The following is a 21,985-nucleotide window of genomic DNA, read 5'->3' on the forward strand; positions in this document are numbered from 1 at the left end:
TAGGATCTCGTGTTGGAACTTGTTTTTGGCTATCGAGGCAAAGATTGCAGGAACAATGTTCACTATTTGAATGATGGCAATGATATAATTTACCACACTGCATCTGTTGGGATCTTGCACAATGTGGCAACAGGTTGGGAAATCTATATCCCTTTTTTAATTTAAATTGCATTGCAAAAACACTGTATTTGAGTATTAAGGAAACCTCACACAGTAATAATAACTCTTTAAGATGAATGAAGCTATTAAAATTAGCAGAATTTTTTCATTATTATTCAATTGATGATTCTCTTAGAATGACCATACTATCTTCCTTTTATTACACTTTTCCTAGTGACAACTCTGTTAAAATGGAAGCTTTATTATAATATTAATTCACTTGTACCTACTACAATACACTACAACTGTACTTCTCTGTTAACCTGTTATGAAAATATAAACAGTTGCTCAGGCAAGTGAATAATCAAAAAAAAAAATGTGTAGGATGAAATTTTGCAGACCAGGATCCAACAGCCAGCCAAAAATCTAAGGAGAAGGTCAAGCTGTAAAAAAGATCAAAGAAATAATAGCTTGTTGAATACCTATCTAGCTTTTGGGGGAATTGTCAGAGATTAAATTAGATATTTGTAAAGCACTTTGTAAGTGCTATGTAAATGCCATTATTATCATTATTTAAAGTTATTCAAACCATCATTGAAAAAAGATCAAATATATTAGTGAAGTATTTATTCAGATATTTCTTAGCTTTCCCACTATTTTTTTTTTTTTTACTATGAAACAGGAAGAAAATTATGAAAGCATTTAAATTTATTCCTGCAACCTAGACATACTCTAAACAGAGGTGTCAAACTTAGGGAAGTGGGCCACTTGCATCCTCAAAACTCCCCAGAATTGCCTAAACAAGATTAAAATGTATTTGGAAATTGTTTAACAAAATAAGTAGAATTCAACATAAATAATGTTAATTTGTGGCTTTCTGTATCCTGTCTGCAAGGATTCATTTTTTTTTTTTTTTGAGTTCAACACCATTAATTTAGAGTAAGCAATATTTTACTTTTTTACTTAAGTTTTTCAAAAATCTCATTTTTAAAACATTGCAGTAGCAAATAGTGAATTAACATATGTTCTTAATTTTAGGCTTTCAGAGTTTTTATCAGGAACATAATGATGACATTCTATGCCTTACTGTAAATCAGCACCCCAAATTTATCAACGTAGTGGCAACTGGCCAAGTAGGTATGTTTTTTTTAAAAGAAACTAATATATAAATAGAAAATGTTAGGTTTAAATGATATTTTTATGGAAAAAAATATTAGGACTTATGTATATTACTATACTCTGCTTTGTTTTTTTGTTTGTTCAAGTTATGACTATACCCATTAAAAAATATTGGGGGGAAAAGCTAACCATTGTCATGGATTTGAGACCTGGACCCTGCTATTTCAACTTTGTTGTCTAGGCAGTTCATTTATTCATTCCAACTCTTGAATTTCTTAATTTGTAGGTAAAATAAGTCAGATTACAGTTTAAACCACTTGGAGGACTCAAATGTAGTAATTGAGAAGGGAGATTTATATTATATTATATTATGTTTTATATAGATATATATATATATCACCAAAGTTACCAAGAAAATTCAATTAACATAAACACCAGGAAACAAATGATCAAAAAAAGCCAGAGCAATATAATGAGTGTCATTATTAAATGATAGCAAATTTCCTTGCAACCTAGTAACTCACTCCCAATGTTCACTTACCACATTTTACCTTGAGTCTCAGATGTCCTGTGTAGTTGTCTGGTCCCTGGAAACATCTTTGCTTGGACATTCCGAAATAGGCCTTATTCTTAGGACAGTTCTAAAGGGAGCTTCTCATAGAAGGTCTGCTTCTCTGCTCTGGTTCCAAGTTACTTACAGAGACCCCTAGGTAATTCTGCTAAAATCTGCCAGTGACAAGACTCACTACAATTTAGTACAACCTCCTAAATTTACTATTCCCATAAATAGTACATATGATGAAAACTAATTCAAATCTTATGGATCTAAGCTTGAAGAACAGAACTATAAAAACAACAAATTAGGAACTCATGAATCACCTGAAATTTCAAAGAATTTCAGTTTTTACGTAACACTTTTTATTGTTACCCAAATCTTATATCTGATAGGTAAAATAGCATTTACAGCCTGAAGGAAGAGGACCTGATTGAGAAAATGAGTCTTCCCATCCCTTAATATTTTCACAAAGATACTTCAAAATAGGGGGAAAAGGAAAAAATATTTAAAGTCCTTTGCAATTAATTATTAATGCAATTTTACATGTAAAATTCTTGATCCAGTTTTGAGAACTTATTACTAAAATATAAGACTGCATTTTCTATTAGAAACATTTAGAAGTGAAATACACACACACATACACATATATATCCTAGTTTTTAGATTTCTAAGTCTAATTTTATTGTTTTGTTAAAGTTTACTACTCCATTGAATTTTTTAAAAAATCTTTTTATAGTTGTCTTATCCCCTATTTTTAAGAATACACACATACACACACACACACACACACACACACACACATATATATATTATCCTCATATCATCTTGAAAGAATTTTGTACTTTAAAGATCTAATTTTATAAATAAATATCATTATTAGCAAGGGAATGGTAAAGGCTAAGAATTCATCTTTCTAGTTGCATAGAAAAAAGAAATGACCACAAATACAGATTTAAAATATTAAGCTATTTTACACTTGCATTCAATTATAGTACCGAGATGTTTTAGCATTAATCTATTAGTTAATAGATTTAGACATATCCTATCTTCTTAGGATTGTTGTGATAAACAAATGAAGGAAAGCATATGAAAAGTGTTCAACATAAATGTAGAGTACTCATATTAGTATTGGGAACAGCAACATGTGAGTCAGATCCATGCTACACGACATTTCATCCAAGATATTTTCTTGAAACATTCTGTTTCTGCATAATGAAGGGAGATTTGTAACAACAGACAATTTGAGGTCAGCAACTTTAAAATCAAGTGGAAGAATTTGTGAAAGGGAATAAGAAAAAGACAGCTGAAAATAAGGGGGGAAGAGAACTGATTTAGAAATCGGTATTAAATTTTGACAGCAACAAGTAGCCTTTTTTATTGGTGAAATTTTGTTCATTATCCCATTTCTCTGACTCTTATTTTCATTCAGAAAAATCATTTCTGATTTTTTTTACCATTTTGAACCTCTTGTCTTGATTTTCATGTCTTTCTTAGGCACTATACAAGAATGAAAAAATAACATTTCTAGATAAGCAGAATGATCAGATATAATCAGTTTGATTAGCTTAGCCATTTCAGGGCTGATGCGATTTCATTATTTGAGGGAACTCTTGGGACAATTCTCCCTCCAACAATGCAAATCAGTTTGTAATTAACTCATACTCTTTAAAGGTTACTATAATACTGATATATTATGCAACTTGCTTTATGTCACATAGTCGGAGACAGGACTTGAACCCAGGTTGAGGACACTTTTTTATCCCCCATACCACACTTTGTCTCTCCAGAGCTGTATTTGTGATCAGTATGAATTAATTCATTATACATTTGGCCAGTTGGTTCTACCAACTATAACAAAATTTTCAAAGTAATTGAATTGTCTTTGGTTGTACTGATTATGAGTGCTAAAGAATTATCTAATAGACATGGCAGCTTTTATGTTTTCCTGTGTTTTGATTGTTTACATTAAAGATGTCAAACTAATTAGCTAGAAACTTTCCCTTAATGTGTTTCTTTTGCTTAGGCCTGTGGTTAAGTTAACCACATTTTTACTTTTATATATGTCTGTTCTACCAAAAAAAGATTTTTGTGCTAATAAATACAAACAAAAAAATAATATACAAAAATATAACACTATACTAAATACAGAACCTCCCTGAGGAGTATTCCTACACCCTCTACTTTCATGTTAGGTTCCAGTTTATACCTTCATTACTTCTCACTTGTCTTGTCTTTGACTTTCCAATCTGTTCAACACAATGTTGCCAAAATGTATTTTCTTAAAGCTCAGGTCTGAACCATATCACACAACTTCTCAGTAAATTCCATTGGTTTTTTCTTAACTTTAAGACTGAATATTATGGCATCTGTAGCTTATCCCTTTTAAATTTTGTTTATAGTATGCATAATTATAAGTAAAATAGTACAAATACACACTTTATAAATATGTAAATATTGATACTGTGTGTTCACATAGTTATGTAGTCAAAAAAGTTGGGAAAATAGCTGAATTGTGTTATGGCATTTTTGTGATAAACAAAGGAAAAATTTTTCCCAGATTTAGTTTATCTAATTTATTTTCGACTATGATAAAGTTGAAATAATATTTATTTCATTTTTAAAGCAGTGCTACCAGTACTGATGAATTATAAAATGACCTAAAAATTAGTTGGCAAATCATAGTTTTTGAAATTTTTTTTTATTATTTGTATTATTTATGATCTAATGATTTTTCTGCTGCTTTTCCATTACAGGAGACTCAGCAGACATGTCAGGTAAGGGAAATTAAATTCTAATATTTTTCAGGTTAAAATATGTTATTAAAGTAGTGGTCCTCTAAAAAAATTCATATAAAACAATAATTCAGTAAGTTCTTATTAAGTACCTACTATGTGCTAAGCACATAAATACTGAGGATGTCAAGGCCAAAATTAAAACTTTACCCTTAAGGAACTAACATTCTACTGAGGCAAAGTAACATTTATAGAAGTAAATACAAAATATATATACAAAGTAAACAAAGTAATTTTGGAGTGAAACATTAATAATCATGAAAGGCTTCCTCCTGTAGACCCTTGAATAAAGGAATTTCAAGAAACTGTTGAGGAAAGAAAGCATTCCAGTCTATGCAAAGAAATAGGATTGGAAGATGGAATGGAATGGCGGGTAGTAGAGATAAGCCAATAGACCTGTTTAGTTAGAACACAAAATAGAGAAGCTGTGAATGGGAAGTAATTTGAAAGCAGTCTAAAAATAGAGTTTAGAGCTAAACTGTGAAGGACTTTAAATATCAGATAGTTTGTATTTTATCTTTGAGGCAATAAGGAATCCCTGAAGCTTTTTGAGCAGCTAGGTGACATGGTCAGACCAGTGATTCAGGAATATCAATCTGGCAGATATTGGAGGATCAATTGAACAGAAGGATGTTAGATACTAGAATCAAGTAGTGAGTTAATAAGCTATTACAATAGCTCAGGTAAACAGTGATGACTCATATAAAGAGGAGTGCTGATCATTATCTTAACGTAGACTACTAAACAAAAATTTATCAAATTTTGTCAGAGAATACTTTTAGGCTTGAAATTTACTAGTGAAATACATAAATATTAGTTGCAAAGAGTCTGGGAGTACAAAAGTATCCTTAGGATAAAAAAGAAATCTGATAAATTTTAGAATAAATAAAATGGAATTTACTTTTCTATTGATTAATTGATGGGTATGAGTATAAAATTGTATAAAGTAACAAAGCATATGAACATATTCTCAGAGTTCAAATTATCTGTTTATCACTTTAAAATACTAATTTTGAGCCAAAGTGACTAGATCTTGATTAGATGGAAATAAATACCTTTTCTTGTCTAAAATATGTTTAAAATTTAGAAAGGACGTAGTTCTATTCTTTAATATATATATAATATAAATGATCAAAATATATGAAGGATACAAAGCAGTTGATCCTTCAGATCACTAATAACAGAAATACCAATTAAAATAACTGGTAAGTAAGTGCTACTTCATATCCATCATACTGACAGAAATGAAAAAAAGAAAAAAATTATAATTGTTGGAAACACTGATTAGACCCGAACAGTAATGCACTATGTGAAAAATCTGGAACTATTTACAACTATTCCCCAAAAGTCAATACACTGTTCGTCACTAAACTGTTCATACCTTTGACCTAGTTAATACCTCAACTAGGTCAGAGGCAGAGGAAAGATCCGTTATTTTAGCAAAAGACTGGAATCAACATAGGTGCTCATAATTGGAAAATGGCTAAACAAACAATTATATGGGAGGGGGGTGTGGAGATATATATTATATGGTAGAATATTATTGTGATGAGACGTGATGAATATAATTAATTCAAAGAAATACAGAAAGATTTGTTTGCACGGTTGCAAAATGGAGTGAGCAAAAATCAGTTTTCATAGTTACTACAAAAATGTATAGGAAATCAATTTTGTACTACAATCAATGAAATTCATGATTGATGACATCCTTCCCATCTCAGCAGAAAGACAATAGTCTAGAGGTTCTGAATGAGACATAAATTGTTAGAGATATACAATGTGTTTATTTTATTTGACCATATTAATTTGTTACAATTTGTGGGGGGAAAAGAGAAGAGCAGATGAGGAGTGTTCCAAATTTTTTTTTTAAAGAGCAGGAAATTACTTTTTAAAACACAGACTGGAGTAGAAAGAAGTTCAGTAGGTGACAGATAATCAGGGAAGATTTAGGACTAGGTTAAATTTAATATGTCCTTTTTTAAAATTTTTGCAAATTACAGACATTTACAGTTTCACATAAAAATCCTCCTTTTCGGATGTTTGCATTTCAAAGCATTCAGATTTGTTAAATTTATAATAAAAAAACTTTAGAAGATAGTCCTTTTTTCTCCCTGAACTTATAATTGAACAAATAGGCTTAGTCAATTTTTCATTCAGTAAACATTTATTAAGTACCTACTATGTTCTAGACACTGCACTAAGTGCTGGGGATGTAGTGGGCACTCTCAAAGGACTCATAGTCTAATGGAGACAATATACATATAAATATTTACAAACACACACACATCCATTTAGAATAAATTGGAGATTAACATACAAAAGATATTAGAATTAAAATTTAAGAGATCAAGCTGAATTTATGATAACCTTATATAACTGGGAGGTTGAAAATTTTAAACTAAATAAATCTTTGATATCAAAGATCATTTGTCTCTTTTCAATAAAAAAAAATTACTAAGTAAATATACCAATTATTTGATATGATATGACTCATGGTTTGGTTAAATTATAAAGTTTACTATAATTGCATATCACTTTGCACTTTCTAAGCAATTTTAGCTAATCAGTTTTTTCCAAATTTTTTTCCAATTACACGTACAGTTTTTCCAAATTTTTTTTTAATGTTGAATTCCAGATTCCCTTCCTTCTTCCCCTACCGTCCATTAAAAAGGGAAGCAATTTGATACATATTATACTTGTTGTGCAATTTTTTTCAATGCCACACTTTTTAAATCAGCATTTAACTATTTATCAGCATTATTTAACTAAAATAATATGTGAAATCCTGTGGAGTTGAGTGTGTGTGTGTGTGTGTGTGTGTGTGTGTGTGTGTGTGTATGTATGTATGATTGACACGAAGTCAGCATATAGAGGACTAGCTTTAGAGACAGGAAGATCTGAATTCAGGTCCTTCCTTCAACATATACTATTTGACTATAAGCAGATCTCAGCAGTACCCCCGACAGTTTTCTAATACTATATAGGTGGGCCAATACTAAATAAATCACAAGTCTGTTCCGTTTCATACACATAGTTTGTTACCTGACGAATTAGGTACTGATATATTGTTACATATTTAAATTTTGAACTTTTCTATCTTGAATTATTGATTTTTTGTTGCTTTATGTTTTTCCTTTCCAGTCAAATATTGCTATAACTAATAGGTACTAACGTGATAGAGAACAAGGATAAGAAATTGTAACTATGAGTTCATTGACAAAGTTCTAAGATGAGGAAACTCACTTTACTAACAGATTAGCACCTTCTCCATAATTTAGGCTTAAGAAAGCTGCTTGCAGCACTAAGAGATTGTCATCCAGGCAAAGTATATGGCAGACACAGGACTTTGATCCATTTGTTTATGATTCTGAGCCAGCTTGCTGTAGTTTATATTCTACTATCTCTTGAACTAAATAATATATAATTAACATTATTATATTATATATATATATAAATTATAACAATAACATAAATAATTAGATATGAAGGCCTTCTTGATGACTGCTTTAGTTGAGTCTTGCTATGGTTTCTTAAGACTTGTTTTATCCTGCACAGCTTCCTTTTTTTTTTCTTTTATAAGGCAGTGATAGTCATAATCTTCCACCATTCTTATCCATAAGATTTTGAAAACAAGATTATATTCCAACCCAGTGTTACCTTTGGCTGGCATATTTGTGCCAGGTAAGTAAGGTAAATGTTAACTGATGAAGGTAGTTTTTATATTCCTTTGGTCTCCTTTTAATGACAGTCGACTTACTTTGCTTAAACTTCATTGAAATTGTTACAATTAGTGCCAATATCCTTTCCTTTATTTCCCATTATTAATGTTAACAATATGTTTAGATAGAATATATGGAAGCAATTTGGATTATGCATGATACATTTGTCTCATTTTTATTCTTTTAACTTTTTGTTAATTTTTATCTTTATTCTAACAAGTTTGATCTGACAATAGACAGACAGTTACATCAAGAGTGATCTAAACTCTGACCGACACAACATGAAACTGATTATACTTTAACAATGTACCACTTTCTGATTCCTTTCTCAAAAAAAAGTATTTGTGACTCTTAAATATGGGGTATTATATATGCTATAAGTCTTCTGTTTTTTTTTTCCTTACTGAATCCTAAACTATTCTTTTTTATTAATCTCACCTATCCCTTCCTTTGTACTTGTCACCAGATATAAAAGTTTATAATGAATTATCTCTTATCAGATTCTTCATTGATTTTTCTCTTCCTCTTTATTCTCTACGATAGATGATGGTGCAAATATTGCAGTTATTTTCTTTTTTTTTTAATTTTTAATTTTTAATTTTTTTATTTAATAGCCTTTTATTTACAGGTTATATGCATGGGTAACTTTACAGCATTAACAATTGCCAAACCTCTTGTTCCAATTTTTCACCTCTTACCCCCCCCACCCCCTCCCCTAGATGGCAGGATGACCAGTAGATGTTAAATATATTAAAATATAAATTAGATACACAATAAGTATACATGACCAAAACGTTATTTTGCTGTACAAAAAGAATCAGACTCTGAAATATTGTACAATTAGCTTGTGAAGGAAATCAAAAATGCAGGTGTGCATAAATATAGGGATTGGGAATTCAATGTAATTGGTTTTTAGTCATCACCCAGAGTTCTTTTTCTGGGCATAGCTGGTTCAGTTCATTACTGCTCCATTAGAAATGATTTGGTTGATCTCGTTGCTGAGGATGGCCTGGTCCATCAGAACTGGTCATCATATAGTATTGTTGTTGAAGTATATAATGATCTCCTGGTCCTGCTCATTTCACTCAGCATCAGTTCGTGTAAGTCTCTCCAGGCCTTTCTGAAATCATCCTGTTGGTCATTTCTTACAGAACAGTAATATTCCATAACATTCATATACCACAATTTATTCAGCCATTCTCCAACTGATGGACATCCATTCAGTTTCCAGTTTTTAGCCACTACAAAAAGGGCTGCCACAAACATTCGTATTGCAGTTATTTTCATGATGGTTTGTAATGGGCCAGAACTCTGGAGAAATTTACTTGAGTCAAAAAAGTGTTAACTCACTGGAAGTGATAAGACAATGGTTATCTAGTTTAGCATGGTGATTAATAGTTCTCTAGTTCAGTATGATTGATTTAATCTTACAACAAATAATGGTTCCCTAGTGATATAATGATTGGTTTATATTCAGTATGATGAATTGATTTAATTGTAATAGAGTATATAAAGTGGGGACAAACTCAGCCAGAGAAAACTTGACCAGCCTCATGGTGGCTCTAAGTCAATGATATCAGATTATTATTGTCAATTTCATTAAGAAAATCTTATTTCTTGAAAGAGCTGTCAGCCAGTGATCTCAGAATACTTATCAGCACCTTATGTGGAAACAACTCATCAAACCAGAAGTAGTGGGTTTCCTCTTTCTAGTTGTTATACTCTTGAAGAACCTGAGCCCAAGTTCTGTACAGTGAACTCTTTGATGTTCTGGCAATAAGTGTTAATTTGGCCTGCAATAAGAAGACACTCCGTACTGGCAGGTGGCTGAAGAGGTTTAAAGAATTTGGACACGTCCTCTTCAGGGATAGGAGATTCTCTTTGGCTCTGGTACTATGGATTCTCCTGCTAACGACATTGCTGATACTGATATTTCTGTTGCTGCTGCTTACTGGTATTTCTCATATAGGTGTTATATTTAACAATATCCTGGATCATTTCATCCACTCTGTCCATCAATAACTGTAGGCTCTTCCCCAGAGGATTACTGCTGGATTGACTGAGCAATTCCATGAAAAAAAGGACCTGGAAGTCCACTATGAGAATGGACATGCAAGATGTAAATCTTACCCAGATGCTTTCTCACTTGCTCTTGAAGTTCCTTAAAGAGCTGATATATATTAGAAACTACAAATTTTATTTGGGCTGTGGCAATTCTTTGTACCACACCTACTGAAGAGGCTGAATCAGATATTATATTTATATCTCCTGGATATTAAGTAAGAGCTAGAAGGATTGCATATAATTCATTCTGCTGAGTGGACTGAAAAGGAATTCTGACTACTCTCTTTATAGTTAAGTCTTGAGAGTATACAGCACAAATGTTATGTTTGGATGCATCTGTAAAGATAGTTGGTCCTTTAAGAGGAGTTCCCATAATTTCCATCTTTTCTTAAATCAGTTAACATCCTCCATTTTCCAATTTTCTTTTTTGCAACAAATATAGGGGAATTCCAAGGACTTAGAGAAGATTGTAACTGTCCTTGGTCAAACTGCTCCTGTACTATATCTAATAAGGCCTGAATTTTATCACTTGCTGAGGGCCACTGTTCTACCCACACTGGTGTATCAGTTTTCCATTGAATGGGAACAGGTAAGAGTACAGGCAGCAGCCCTGACTAAAAAGCCAAAGTACTCATTTGTAATCCTAACTGGTGTAAGATGTCTCTTTCCTGTAGATCGATGGGGATTTTTTTCTACTATAAAAGAAGTAAAAACTCCTGTTTTGTCTTCAAATGTCCATCTCAAAGGGGCAGAACTAACTTCAGTTGCTATTGATCCTTCTATGTCAGACATATAAGTGTCTGCATTAATCTTTGGCCAATGACTGGGCCAATTGTCACCTCTAATGACTGTATGATCTGCACCATGTCTACCAACCCTTCCAGTGGTATGCCATTTACATAGATAGTGAGCATAGGATGATCAGCTGTAACAGCTGCTGTCCAGAATATTCCTGGATTCTAATGTGAGCCACCATGAGGCTGGTCAAGTCGTCTTCTCTGGCTGAGTTTGTCCCCACTTTATATGCTTTATTACAATTAAATCAATTCATCATACTGAGTAAAAACCAATCATTATATCACTAGGGAACCATTATTTGTTGTAAGATTAAATCAATCATACTGAACTAGAGAAATAGAGAGATACTAATCACCATGCTAAACTAGTTAACTATTATTTTATCACTTCCACTGTGTTAACAACTTCTTGCCTTAAGTATATTTCTCCAGAGTTCTGGTCCATTACAATGGTCTTTTTGCAAATATTTTTAATTATTGATGAGTTTATTTAATAGTACAAAATTACCAAATATTTAATGAAAAAGTGTATCCTTTTGCCTTTAGAAATACAGTAAAAGTTGCAGCTAGATGTCATCTGGAGTCAGGAGGACCTGAGTTCAAATTTGGTCCCAGAAACTTAACATTTACTAGCTGTATGACCCTTCACAAGTCACTTAACCCAATACTTCACCTTCCTTCTCTCCCCCCCAAAATAAAGACAATAAATCAATTCCACAAACTTTTATCTACCTTTCCAAGAACTTCTTGTCCTTAAAACATGATATAACTGATAGAGTTCTATACTTTGAGTAAAAAAGACTTGGCTTCAAATTATGCCTCAGATACTCATATTCCAGAAAGGAAGAAATGATGCTGAAGAAAACAAAGATGGGAAAAGAATATGGACTATCCTGGGTATACACAGGAGAAGAAGTCTCTGGTAGAAGGGACATGGTTTTGAGAATGAGAGTAGAAGATAGTAAATGTATAGAAACTGAAACCTCATATTACCCTCAAAAAGGGATCCGAGAGAGCATAAATTACTAGCAGGTTCTATGTGACTGTCTCGCTTGGCCCACTGTTTCAGACAAACTCCAGCTATACTTTATTTCACTCTCTATGCCATTTTCATCCTCTCAACACTCTTGACAACTGCTTAACACCCAGTGTGTATCATTCTCTTCCCTCTGGTCTTAGAACCGTGACCAAATCAAAATGCCATTTTTCCTGGAGGAAGTGTGTCAGTCTCCTTTCCCGTGATCCCACACATTGTATTAGCAATTTTTCAAAGTACCCATTGCCACTGTATGTTGTCTCTTCCATTAGAATATAAACATGAAAGCTCCTTTAGGGAAGGGACTATCCTTCTGTATTTTTATCATTAAAGCTTAGCACTGTGCTTGATACATATTAAGTGCCTACTTAATACTCTTTCATTTATTCAAATCTACTTTACCTTCTCTGCAAAATTTTATAAGAATAATTTTTTTAAAAAGCATTGTAACAAATATGCACAGTCAGGCAAGACTAATTCTTTATACTGGCTATGTCCAAAAAAAATTTAAAAAGCTCCCTGAGTCCATCACTTCTCTGTAAGAAAGTAGATAGTATGCTTCATCAGCCATACTTTAAAATCATTGTTAGAGATAATTGTATAAAGATGTGCCTATATTATATTTTTACCATGTTTAACATAACATATATTGAATTACTTGATATCTAGGGGAGGAGGTGGGAGTTGGGGGGGGGGAACTGGAACACAAGGTTTTGCAAGGGTCAGTGTTGAAAAATTATGTATATGTTTTGAACATAAAAAGCTTCAATAAAAAAGAAAGAGAGAGAGAGACAGAAGGAAGGAAGGAAGGAAGGGAGGGAGGGAGGGAGGGAGGGAGGGGGGCAGCTAGGCAGCATTGTGGATAGAGTACCAGCCCTGAAGTTAGTAGGACCTGAATTCAAATCTGGCCTCAGACACTTAACATTTCCTTGCTGTGTGACCCTGGGCAAGTCACTTAACCCCAATTGCCTCAGCCAAAAAAAAAAAAAAAAAGGAATAAAATTAAATAAATAAATAATAGAATCTTTGTTAGTTATTTGCACTGATCACAGTTCTTAAATCTTCTATAGTTGTCTTTACAGTGTTGTTATTGTATAAAGTATTCTCTTGTTTCTGCTCACTTCTTCCTTCATTAATTCATACAAATCTTCCCAGGTTTTTCTGAAACTCATTGTCAAATTTCTTATAACAAATAGTATTGCATTTATATATAATAATTACATTCAGATATTATAATTTTTCAACTATTCCACAGTTGATAATCACTCTCCTTAGCTTTTAGCTATTTGCCAAAAAGTATTACTGTAAATATTTTTGTGCTACAAATTCTTTTCTTCTTTTATTGATCTTTTTGACCTAGTAGTGGTATCAAGGGATCAAAAGATATGCAATTTATATAGTGGAGTTAACATATATTTTTACCATGTTTAACATATACTGGATTATTTGCCATCTGGGGGGGGGGGGAGAAAAAAGAGAGGGGGAAAGTGGAGCCCAAGGTTTTGCACGGGTCAGTGTTGAAAAATTATCTGTACATATGTTTTGAAAATAAAAAGCTTTTTAATAAAAAAAAAAAGACAATTTATTACAAATTTTCCCCCAGAATATATATAAGTAATTGATTCAAATTTGTAAATGTAAGCCATTCCTCAATTACACAAATGGTCAAAGGATATGAGCAAGCAGTTTTCTGGGGGAAAAAAGTGTCAACAATGTATGAAAAAATGCTCCAAAATATTAGTAATTTCAAGTGGAAGTTAAAACAGTACTAAGGTTCTACTGCATACCTTTCAGATTGATAAAATTGACAATAAATGAAAATGACAGATGTAGAAGAATGTGTAGAGGGCTGAAACTATTGGGTTGATGCACTGAGGTCGGGACTGTTAAGTGCTTGAGGCTAACTACTGATTGGACAATACTCTATGGGCATATGCTTGGAAAATGGTCCTTTCCACTATCCGTACTGGCTCAATGATTGGTGTATAGGGGATTGTAGGAGGGACTAGGAGGGTGGAGTAAGATGAGCCAGGGACACACACTCTCAGCAGTAGACAAGGTGGAAGGCAAGTGTGGAGCTTCTGCTTGCATCCTGTTCGATTCCTGAGTCTAAGACCAAGAATAAAGAAGGACTTTTACTTATCCTGACTCTGGCTGATTCTGGGGTGTCCTGGGTGCTAGCGCAGTCATTACAAGAATGTTTGGGAAAGCAGATATATTAATGCACTAATTGTTCGTCTTGCCTTTTTGAAAAGTTATTTGGAAGAATCATCAATAAAATATATTTAAATAAAATAGAATAAAGTGGGTGTTTTTTTTCCTTTAAAAAAATTAGTTCATTTGCTGTCTTCTCCAAGGTTCTTTCCCTCCCCCCCCCCTTTTTTTTCCCATACTCATGTCTTCCCATTTAAGGTCATCGTCTTTCTATTCTGTATGTATCTTTTCTATATCTAAACTCATTTTATTCCTTCACTTTCTGGGACTGTTAAATTGGCTACTAAATGTATGTTTTCAAAATTCATTTGGATATTATAAATGGAGGGATTCATAGAGAATGGATATTTTCAGTGTATAAAATATATTCAGAAAAATAGTTATTTTTTAAAAGTATAGTAGCCCCACACTAGAGATAAATATTTAAAAGAAAATAAACAGTAAGCCACAGAACAACTTGGTTGTACGTTAGTATAGCTAGCATTTAGCAATCTTTAATGATATACCTTTAATCTTTTCAGGTTCTCTTTATCTCTCTTATCCATCTTAATTGTACAGCCCCAAGAATATAGTTAGGTTTTCAATTTAAGGAGTTTAAAAGTTCTAGTGTAAATTGTCAGCAAATAGTGATGTTATAACATTCAAATTGAATTAATAAAGGTATTACCTTGAACAGTGTCCATTGTGTAAGTTTAAAACTAACTAAAACTTGGATATCCCATATCATCACATTGTGTTCACTATTTAGTATTTTAAATTGTAAAATTTTTTTGTATTCTCTCTAAAAAGATAAGATATTGTCCTTAATTCATTAACTGTTTTATATTTTAGAGATCATATACTGTTTATAGAAACTAAAACAGCGTTTGTAACAAATCTATAACAAACTTGTTTTTTTACTTATTGCTTAGCTACAGCTCCTTCTATACACATCTGGGATGCAGTCAACAAGCAAACTTTGTCTATCTTACGATGTTACCATTCAAAAGGTGTATGTTCTGTTAGCTTTAGTGCTACTGGAAAACTGTTGCTGTCTGTGGGTCTGGACCCAGAACATACCATTACCATTTGGAAGTGGCAAGAAGGTAAAAAAAAAAAATTGTTTTTCATTATAAGTTATGTTTATTAGATTTTGTTAGAGAATATTGTTTAGATTGTATTTTATGTGGTTTATTATATTAATTTCATGATTTGCCTTTTTGTTACAAATAATCAAGTTTGTTAGATTTTGTTATAGAATATTATTTAGAATGTATTTTATGTGAAATGCTTATATTAGTTTCATGATTTGCCTTTTTTGTTACAAATAACCAACACTGATAGTGTCTACTATCTGCATATTTATGCCGGCATTATTTTAAGAAAGCCAATAAGAAGCAGCTTACTTATTTTTTAAAAGGATTTGCCAGATAATTACCTTCAATAATATGTTTATTGGGCAACTGATTCTACAGAGAAACTGGGGAGTAATGAATGAAGTATTTGATACCACTACCAGTAAAAATTAAAATACATCATCTCAGAAGAGTAATGAAAACCATTGCAGAAATTGTTTTAATTTAATAGATTTCTGTTTATATAAAACTTTTTGGGAACATTATGATATAAAGTAAAATATACCTGCTTTGTAAGAACTTAAGGTTTGAATAATTAAGATCATGGGTAGAATATATCTAAGAAGATATTTTGTGTATTGGTCAACCTGCCATCTGGGGGAGAGGATTGAGGGAAGGAGGGGAAAAATTGGAACAAAAGGTTTGGCAATTGTCAATGCTGTAAAATTACCCGTGCATGTAACTTGTAAATAAAAAGCTATAATTTAAAAAAAAAAAAAAGATATGTTGAGAATCCTATAGATGAGTGATCCTTATGTAATCACATTGATAAGGGATGGCAGCGAGGTAATTGTTCTGATTTTTCACTTACAACCTTAGAAACAGATCATTTCAACAAGTTGAATATAAATCAGAGATGTTCCAAATCAGTAACCCAAGAATAAAAATTGCTTGGGGGAAATGACCTATTCAGTGAAAACTTCTAGGAAAATTGGAAAGCAATTTGACAGAATAAGTTTTAAACCATCATTTTATACCAGATATCACAATAACGCTCAAAATAGATGTGTAATTTGAATGAAAGATTAAATGATTTTTAAAAGATGAGAAGAGTATAAGATCAAGTAGTTTTTACAGCTATGATTATGAGAGAATGCTATCAGATAAAGGATAGAAAAGATCACAAAAAATAAAAGGTCTTTTTGATTCTACAGAAATGAAATGCTTTTCATTGCAGCAGGAATAATATGGGAAAGTATCAATTAGGAAAAATTATGTGCAGTATTATTTCTGAAGATCTGATAATCTCTAATAGGAATCTGACAGGGAATTAAAATACATGAGACCATAAACCATTCTCAAATACTTGTGGTGAAAGAATATGACAAAAAATCGCTCTTAAAAGAATTGAAAATATTATCAATCATATGAAAGAGTGCACCACATCAGTGATAATAAGAAAATACTCTTGAGGTTTCATCTCACAGCCTATTAATCAAAAAAGCTGTAAATCATCTATGTTGGAAAGCCTAATGGAACTCAACATATACTGGCACATTCTTGTTGGAGATATAAATTAATCCAGCCATTATTAAAAACAATTTGTAATTTTTTTAAAGTGACTAAAACGACTATATACCCATTACTCAGCATATTCCAGTGAGGTCATAGCCGCAAATATGGTTGTAGGTACCATTTAACTCAACCATAGCAGTTCTTTTGTGGTAGCAAAAAACTGGAAATAAATTGAATGACCTATGGGAAATGGCCACAAAACTGTTACATAAATGTAATTAAATATTGCTATAAGAAATGATAAATATATAGGAGCTAGAAAATCATTGAAAGATTTATATGAAGTGATGCAAGATAATATAACAAAATTCCAGAAAAATAACAAATGCAAAGTTTATGTAATAATTTAAACCAGACGGACAAAGAATAAGAAATCAAATTCTTTGTAAACATAATAGCTACTCTTCATCCTAGAAAATAGTGCAAAAATGAACTTCCCTTCATTCATTGAAGAGATGAGGAATTGCAGGCATGTCATGTCACAAATGTTGGCAAACCCAGTAAATATATTTGTTAGTTTTATTGCGCTGTTTTTTTTCCTCTTTTAAAATATATATATATATATATTTTTTTTTTTTTTTTTTTTTTTTTTTTTTTACAAAACATGGTTTATATGTGGGAGGGAGATGGAATTAAGGGGGAAAATAAATTATAAAGCAACAGTATTGATAAATAAGATTTTTTGAAGTAATCAGTTTTATTGGAAAATTTTAAACTTGATCTTTTATAGAGTTTTTGTTTTTTGTTGTTGCTAGGTGCTAAAATTGCCAGCAGAGCAGGTCACAACCAACGTATTTTTGTGGCGGAATTCAGACCAGATTCAGATTCTCAGTTTGTTTCAGTAGGAGTGAAACATGTAAGATTCTGGACCTTAGCTGGAAGAGCTCTTCTTAGTAAGAAAGGATTGTTAAGTACAATCGAAGATACCCGGATGCAGACAATGCTAGCTGTAGCTTTTGGAGCAGTATGTATCATTACTGAGGTTTTTAAAAGTGTGTATGTGTGTCTGTTTTTGCATGTATATCACTTTAACTGTTGTTTATATGTTAAGTGTATTTATCTAAATTTCCTTACTTTGATAAATGAATCATTATTACGTTCTGGCTTATATAATCTGTTAACTATAAACTATGCACATCTCTTATAATAAAACCTCACTGACTTTCTCTGATAGTCTTATTCTCAAACAGGAGGAAGCTTAATGGGGAGAAGGAAATAGTAGTTTATTTAAGTATTAGGACAAAATAGTGGATAAAGTTTTGAATCAATAGACTTTCATTTCCCACTTCAGCTCTTTATTCAGTTGGGTGAGCAAGGCCAGGCTATTTATCCTTTTGGAACTTCCTTTTCTTCCTCTTTAAAATGTGTCTAAGAATCCTTGAATTGTTTTTTTTGTTTGTTTTGTTTTTAGAAAAGAATTTGATGTTACAGATTATAAATATGACTGTCATACTTATAAGTATATACCAAATCTTATATACCTCTTAGTACAATCATAGAATGTTAATCTCTGTATATGGAAGACTAGTGACTTTCTCAAAATTACTATAGGGGACAGAATAAACAGACATCCAGATCTCCTAAGGATATCTTCTTTCAGCAGTTTTTAAAATTGCTACAAAGTGCTTCTCATTTTAAGGAGTAGCAGCAACCATGCCTGCATTCCTACAAGAAAAATAATTTATAACAAGCACAAATTGTATTTGTAATTTTCTCTACTTTTTATGTTTCAGGTTTGTGTTTTAAATACTTTTTGATAACAAGCTTCTGCAGCTTGAGTTCAATTCGATAAATGTTTATTTAAGTGCCTCCTTACTCATTGTAAGATACTATATTTGTTTGGGGATACAAAGATGAAAAATAATACAATCCTACTGGAAGAGATATTATACTACAATATACACACATGTATATTACTATCTGTGCATATATATGTATACTTATGTACATACATATATGTATGCATATTTATACATGTGTATATATGAAATGAAGACATGTATAAAAAATAAGCATGAAATAGAATATGACCAGGGAAAAAAGAGGTCCAGATAAAGTGCTCTAAGAAAATTTTGGGAAAGAAGAGTTTGTTTCAGCTGGGAGATAAGATAAGACCTTCATGAAGGAAATAGATCAACTCAGGTCTTAAAGAAAGAGAATGTCAACCAGAAAAAATAATGAAAAAGTGTTTTCTCTTCCTGAGGAATGGACTGTGAATGAATGAAGGTAGAGGAAGACAGGACAGGATCAGAGAGTAACTAATGGTCTGACTAAAATGTTGAATGTATGAAGCAAAGAAGTGTGAGATAAGATTGGAAAGAAGAAAATATGTCTAGAAAGTTTGGGTAGAGCCAGAAGGACAGAGTCTGAAATGCTGGATCAAGGAGTTTTTATTTTATCCTATGACTAGAAGTGTAGGAAACTGATGTGATTTATGCATTGAGAAGATTTGGAGGGAAGTTATATGAAATATGGAGACAACAGAGATCCTGTTTACATCTCCACATGGAATTAGATGTGCTTAGAAACCTTTACTCCCTGTTCATGGGAAGAAAAGAGAAAAACACATGAAAGGAAGGGAGAAACAACTGTGGTACACAGAGGAATGATTCTAATGGATTGTTTCTTAGTTTTATCTTTTTCATAGATCATTAGTAAGTAAGCTTCACAAAAGAACTGCTGGAATACAATTTGGCATTTTAATCAATTCAAGTTTCTAATTTGTTAATAAAATTTAACTTTATAATTTGGGGTGGCTGATAAATGGAATGTTTACTTACTATTGTTATCCTAAATTCTTGGTGGCTAATCTAAATTTATATACATAATAAAGTAACTAATATATAAGCATTTTAAAGTTTTCAAAGCACTGAACATAAATAATTTCATTTGAGGCTCATAAGTATTGTCAGCAGGGCTTTTTTTTTGTTATTCAATATTATTTTCTAAGGCATTGATGGATTGTGATTTGCTTCATTGTGGAAGCCCATAGTCATGGATTTATAAAAATGTTAATGAAGATAATTAAATTCAGAGAATTTCTCAAACATGACTTTAAAAATTTCAACCACTTCTCTTGACAATATCTTTTATCAAAACAATTGAAAATAACAACACTGAGTTGTACATTTTTCAAGGCTTTTGTGTTCTGAAATATATTCTAACAAATATTAAATAACAAAAAAATAGTTGGGTGAGGAGATATGACAGGCATCAGTAATCTGTAATCTAGATAATCATTGTTTGCACTGAGAAGTCATATGTTTTGTATTAGAATTGCTTGCAACCATTACTTTCCTCATTTGAATCTTTTGATGAGTATATTTTTCCCCTTTCAGAATAACTTGACATTTACAGGTACCATCAGTGGAGATGTCTGTGTGTGGAAAGACCACGTTCTATGTCGTGTTGTGGCGAAAGCTCATAATGGACCTGTCTTTGCGATGTACACAACCCTTAGAGATGGGCTTATAGTCACTGGTGGCAAAGAAAGACCGTAAGTGTCTTTTTTTTTTTTTCTTATTTTAAATGTTTACTAGAATTGTTAACAAATTGGAAACTTTAGTTGAATATATCTGAATATTTATGAAGTTGCTACATATTTAGCTATATGAACCTATTTTGATTTTTTTTTGCTATGTCAGTTTTTTCTTTTCACAAACTTCTCTTCTTTATTTTTTTCATTTATCTTTATTACCTATTCAAATTTTTCTCTGGCATAATATGTTAATAGATAAGATCTTCAAAACATTGGATTTAGAGGCCTATATTCAAATACCAATTTTGCCCAGTTCCTACTAACAAGATGACCTCTAGGGCAAGCCCTTAAACTTGAGTAACAAGAAAAAATTTATTCATCTGTAAAATGAAAAAACATACTACTTATTCACAGTTCGTTTAGAAGAAAAATTTTATTCACAGTTTGTTTAGAAGAAAAATTTTTTAAGTCTTACAGTGTTATATAATGTGAATCATGATCATTTTAACTATAATCTAGTTCCACAAGTATTTAAACTCCTTCCACACACTTGACATAAATATTTGTAGAGAAATGTTTTCTAGTGAACATATATCTTTAGATGTCTCAACAATTACTTGCAACTATAGTTTTTGTTTGAGATAAATTTGCCATCATCTGGGCTTAAATCACCCTGTGATCTACAAACTTAATCATGTACTTCTATCAGTTAAAAAAAAAGTTTTTAATCTATACTCCAACATTTTCATATTTATTTATAAATTATATATAAGTACTAATGTTCTTTGAACATTATAAAACAAATAGAAAAATATTATCAGTATGACATAAGAAACAAACAATATTTTGAAAAGTTATTAAGGGTAGGAAAAACCTTTTTGCTCTTGAGAACAATGTGACTGAATATTTTTCATTATTTTTTAATAATCCCTGTGTATTTTTTAGTAGGTGGGCAGATTCATAAATAATAATGATTATTTTTAATCCATTAATTTGAATGACCGATTTAATTAAGTTATTATATTAATTATTTATAATTAATATTTTTAAATTTTAATTAATAATAATTAATAATTAAATATTATATTATTAATTTAATTATTATAATAATTATCTCCTTAATTAAGGAGATAAATTTTTAGATACTTTTTTACAAGATATACAATATAACAATCAAAAATAATTGGTCTTGAAATTTAGTAAGAACCATGTGTATATTTGTTGAAAATCATACATTATACAAAAATAAACCAAAGTCTCTGATTCTGACTCAGCAGAAAATTTTCATAATAAATCCAGTTTTTTTTCATGGATCTGCTTAATGAATGATATCATACTTTAATTTCCTATTCCTGTTTAGATTTTTTTTTTTTGTATGAATATGGGCCATAAGAAAACAAATTTGCCTGGAGTATATAGAATGAGAAGGGGAATAACGAATAATAAGATTGGAAAGATAATTTGGACACAGGCTATAAAGG

General features: G+C 31.4%; 1 protein-coding gene across 8 annotated transcripts in view; it reads left to right on the plus strand.

Moving 5' to 3' along the window:
• Positions 1 to 21,985, plus strand: part of EML5 (EMAP like 5) — a 200,746-nt gene that overhangs the window by 160,967 nt on the left and 17,794 nt on the right. For all 8 annotated transcript variants that reach the window (XM_031952379.1, XM_031952380.1, XM_031952381.1 and 5 more), the window contains 6 exons: positions 4 to 133; positions 1,138 to 1,236; positions 4,528 to 4,548; positions 15,308 to 15,481; positions 17,782 to 17,990; positions 20,365 to 20,522. In XM_031952379.1, coding sequence (XP_031808239.1) covers positions 4 to 133; positions 1,138 to 1,236; positions 4,528 to 4,548; positions 15,308 to 15,481; positions 17,782 to 17,990; positions 20,365 to 20,522 — 791 coding nt within the window. The remainder of the gene's footprint in view (positions 1 to 3; positions 134 to 1,137; positions 1,237 to 4,527; positions 4,549 to 15,307; positions 15,482 to 17,781; positions 17,991 to 20,364; positions 20,523 to 21,985) is intronic.

Source organism: Sarcophilus harrisii, chromosome 2, assembly GCF_902635505.1.
Source record: "Sarcophilus harrisii chromosome 2, mSarHar1.11, whole genome shotgun sequence".
Classification (NCBI taxonomy): Eukaryota; Metazoa; Chordata; class Mammalia; order Dasyuromorphia; family Dasyuridae; genus Sarcophilus; species Sarcophilus harrisii.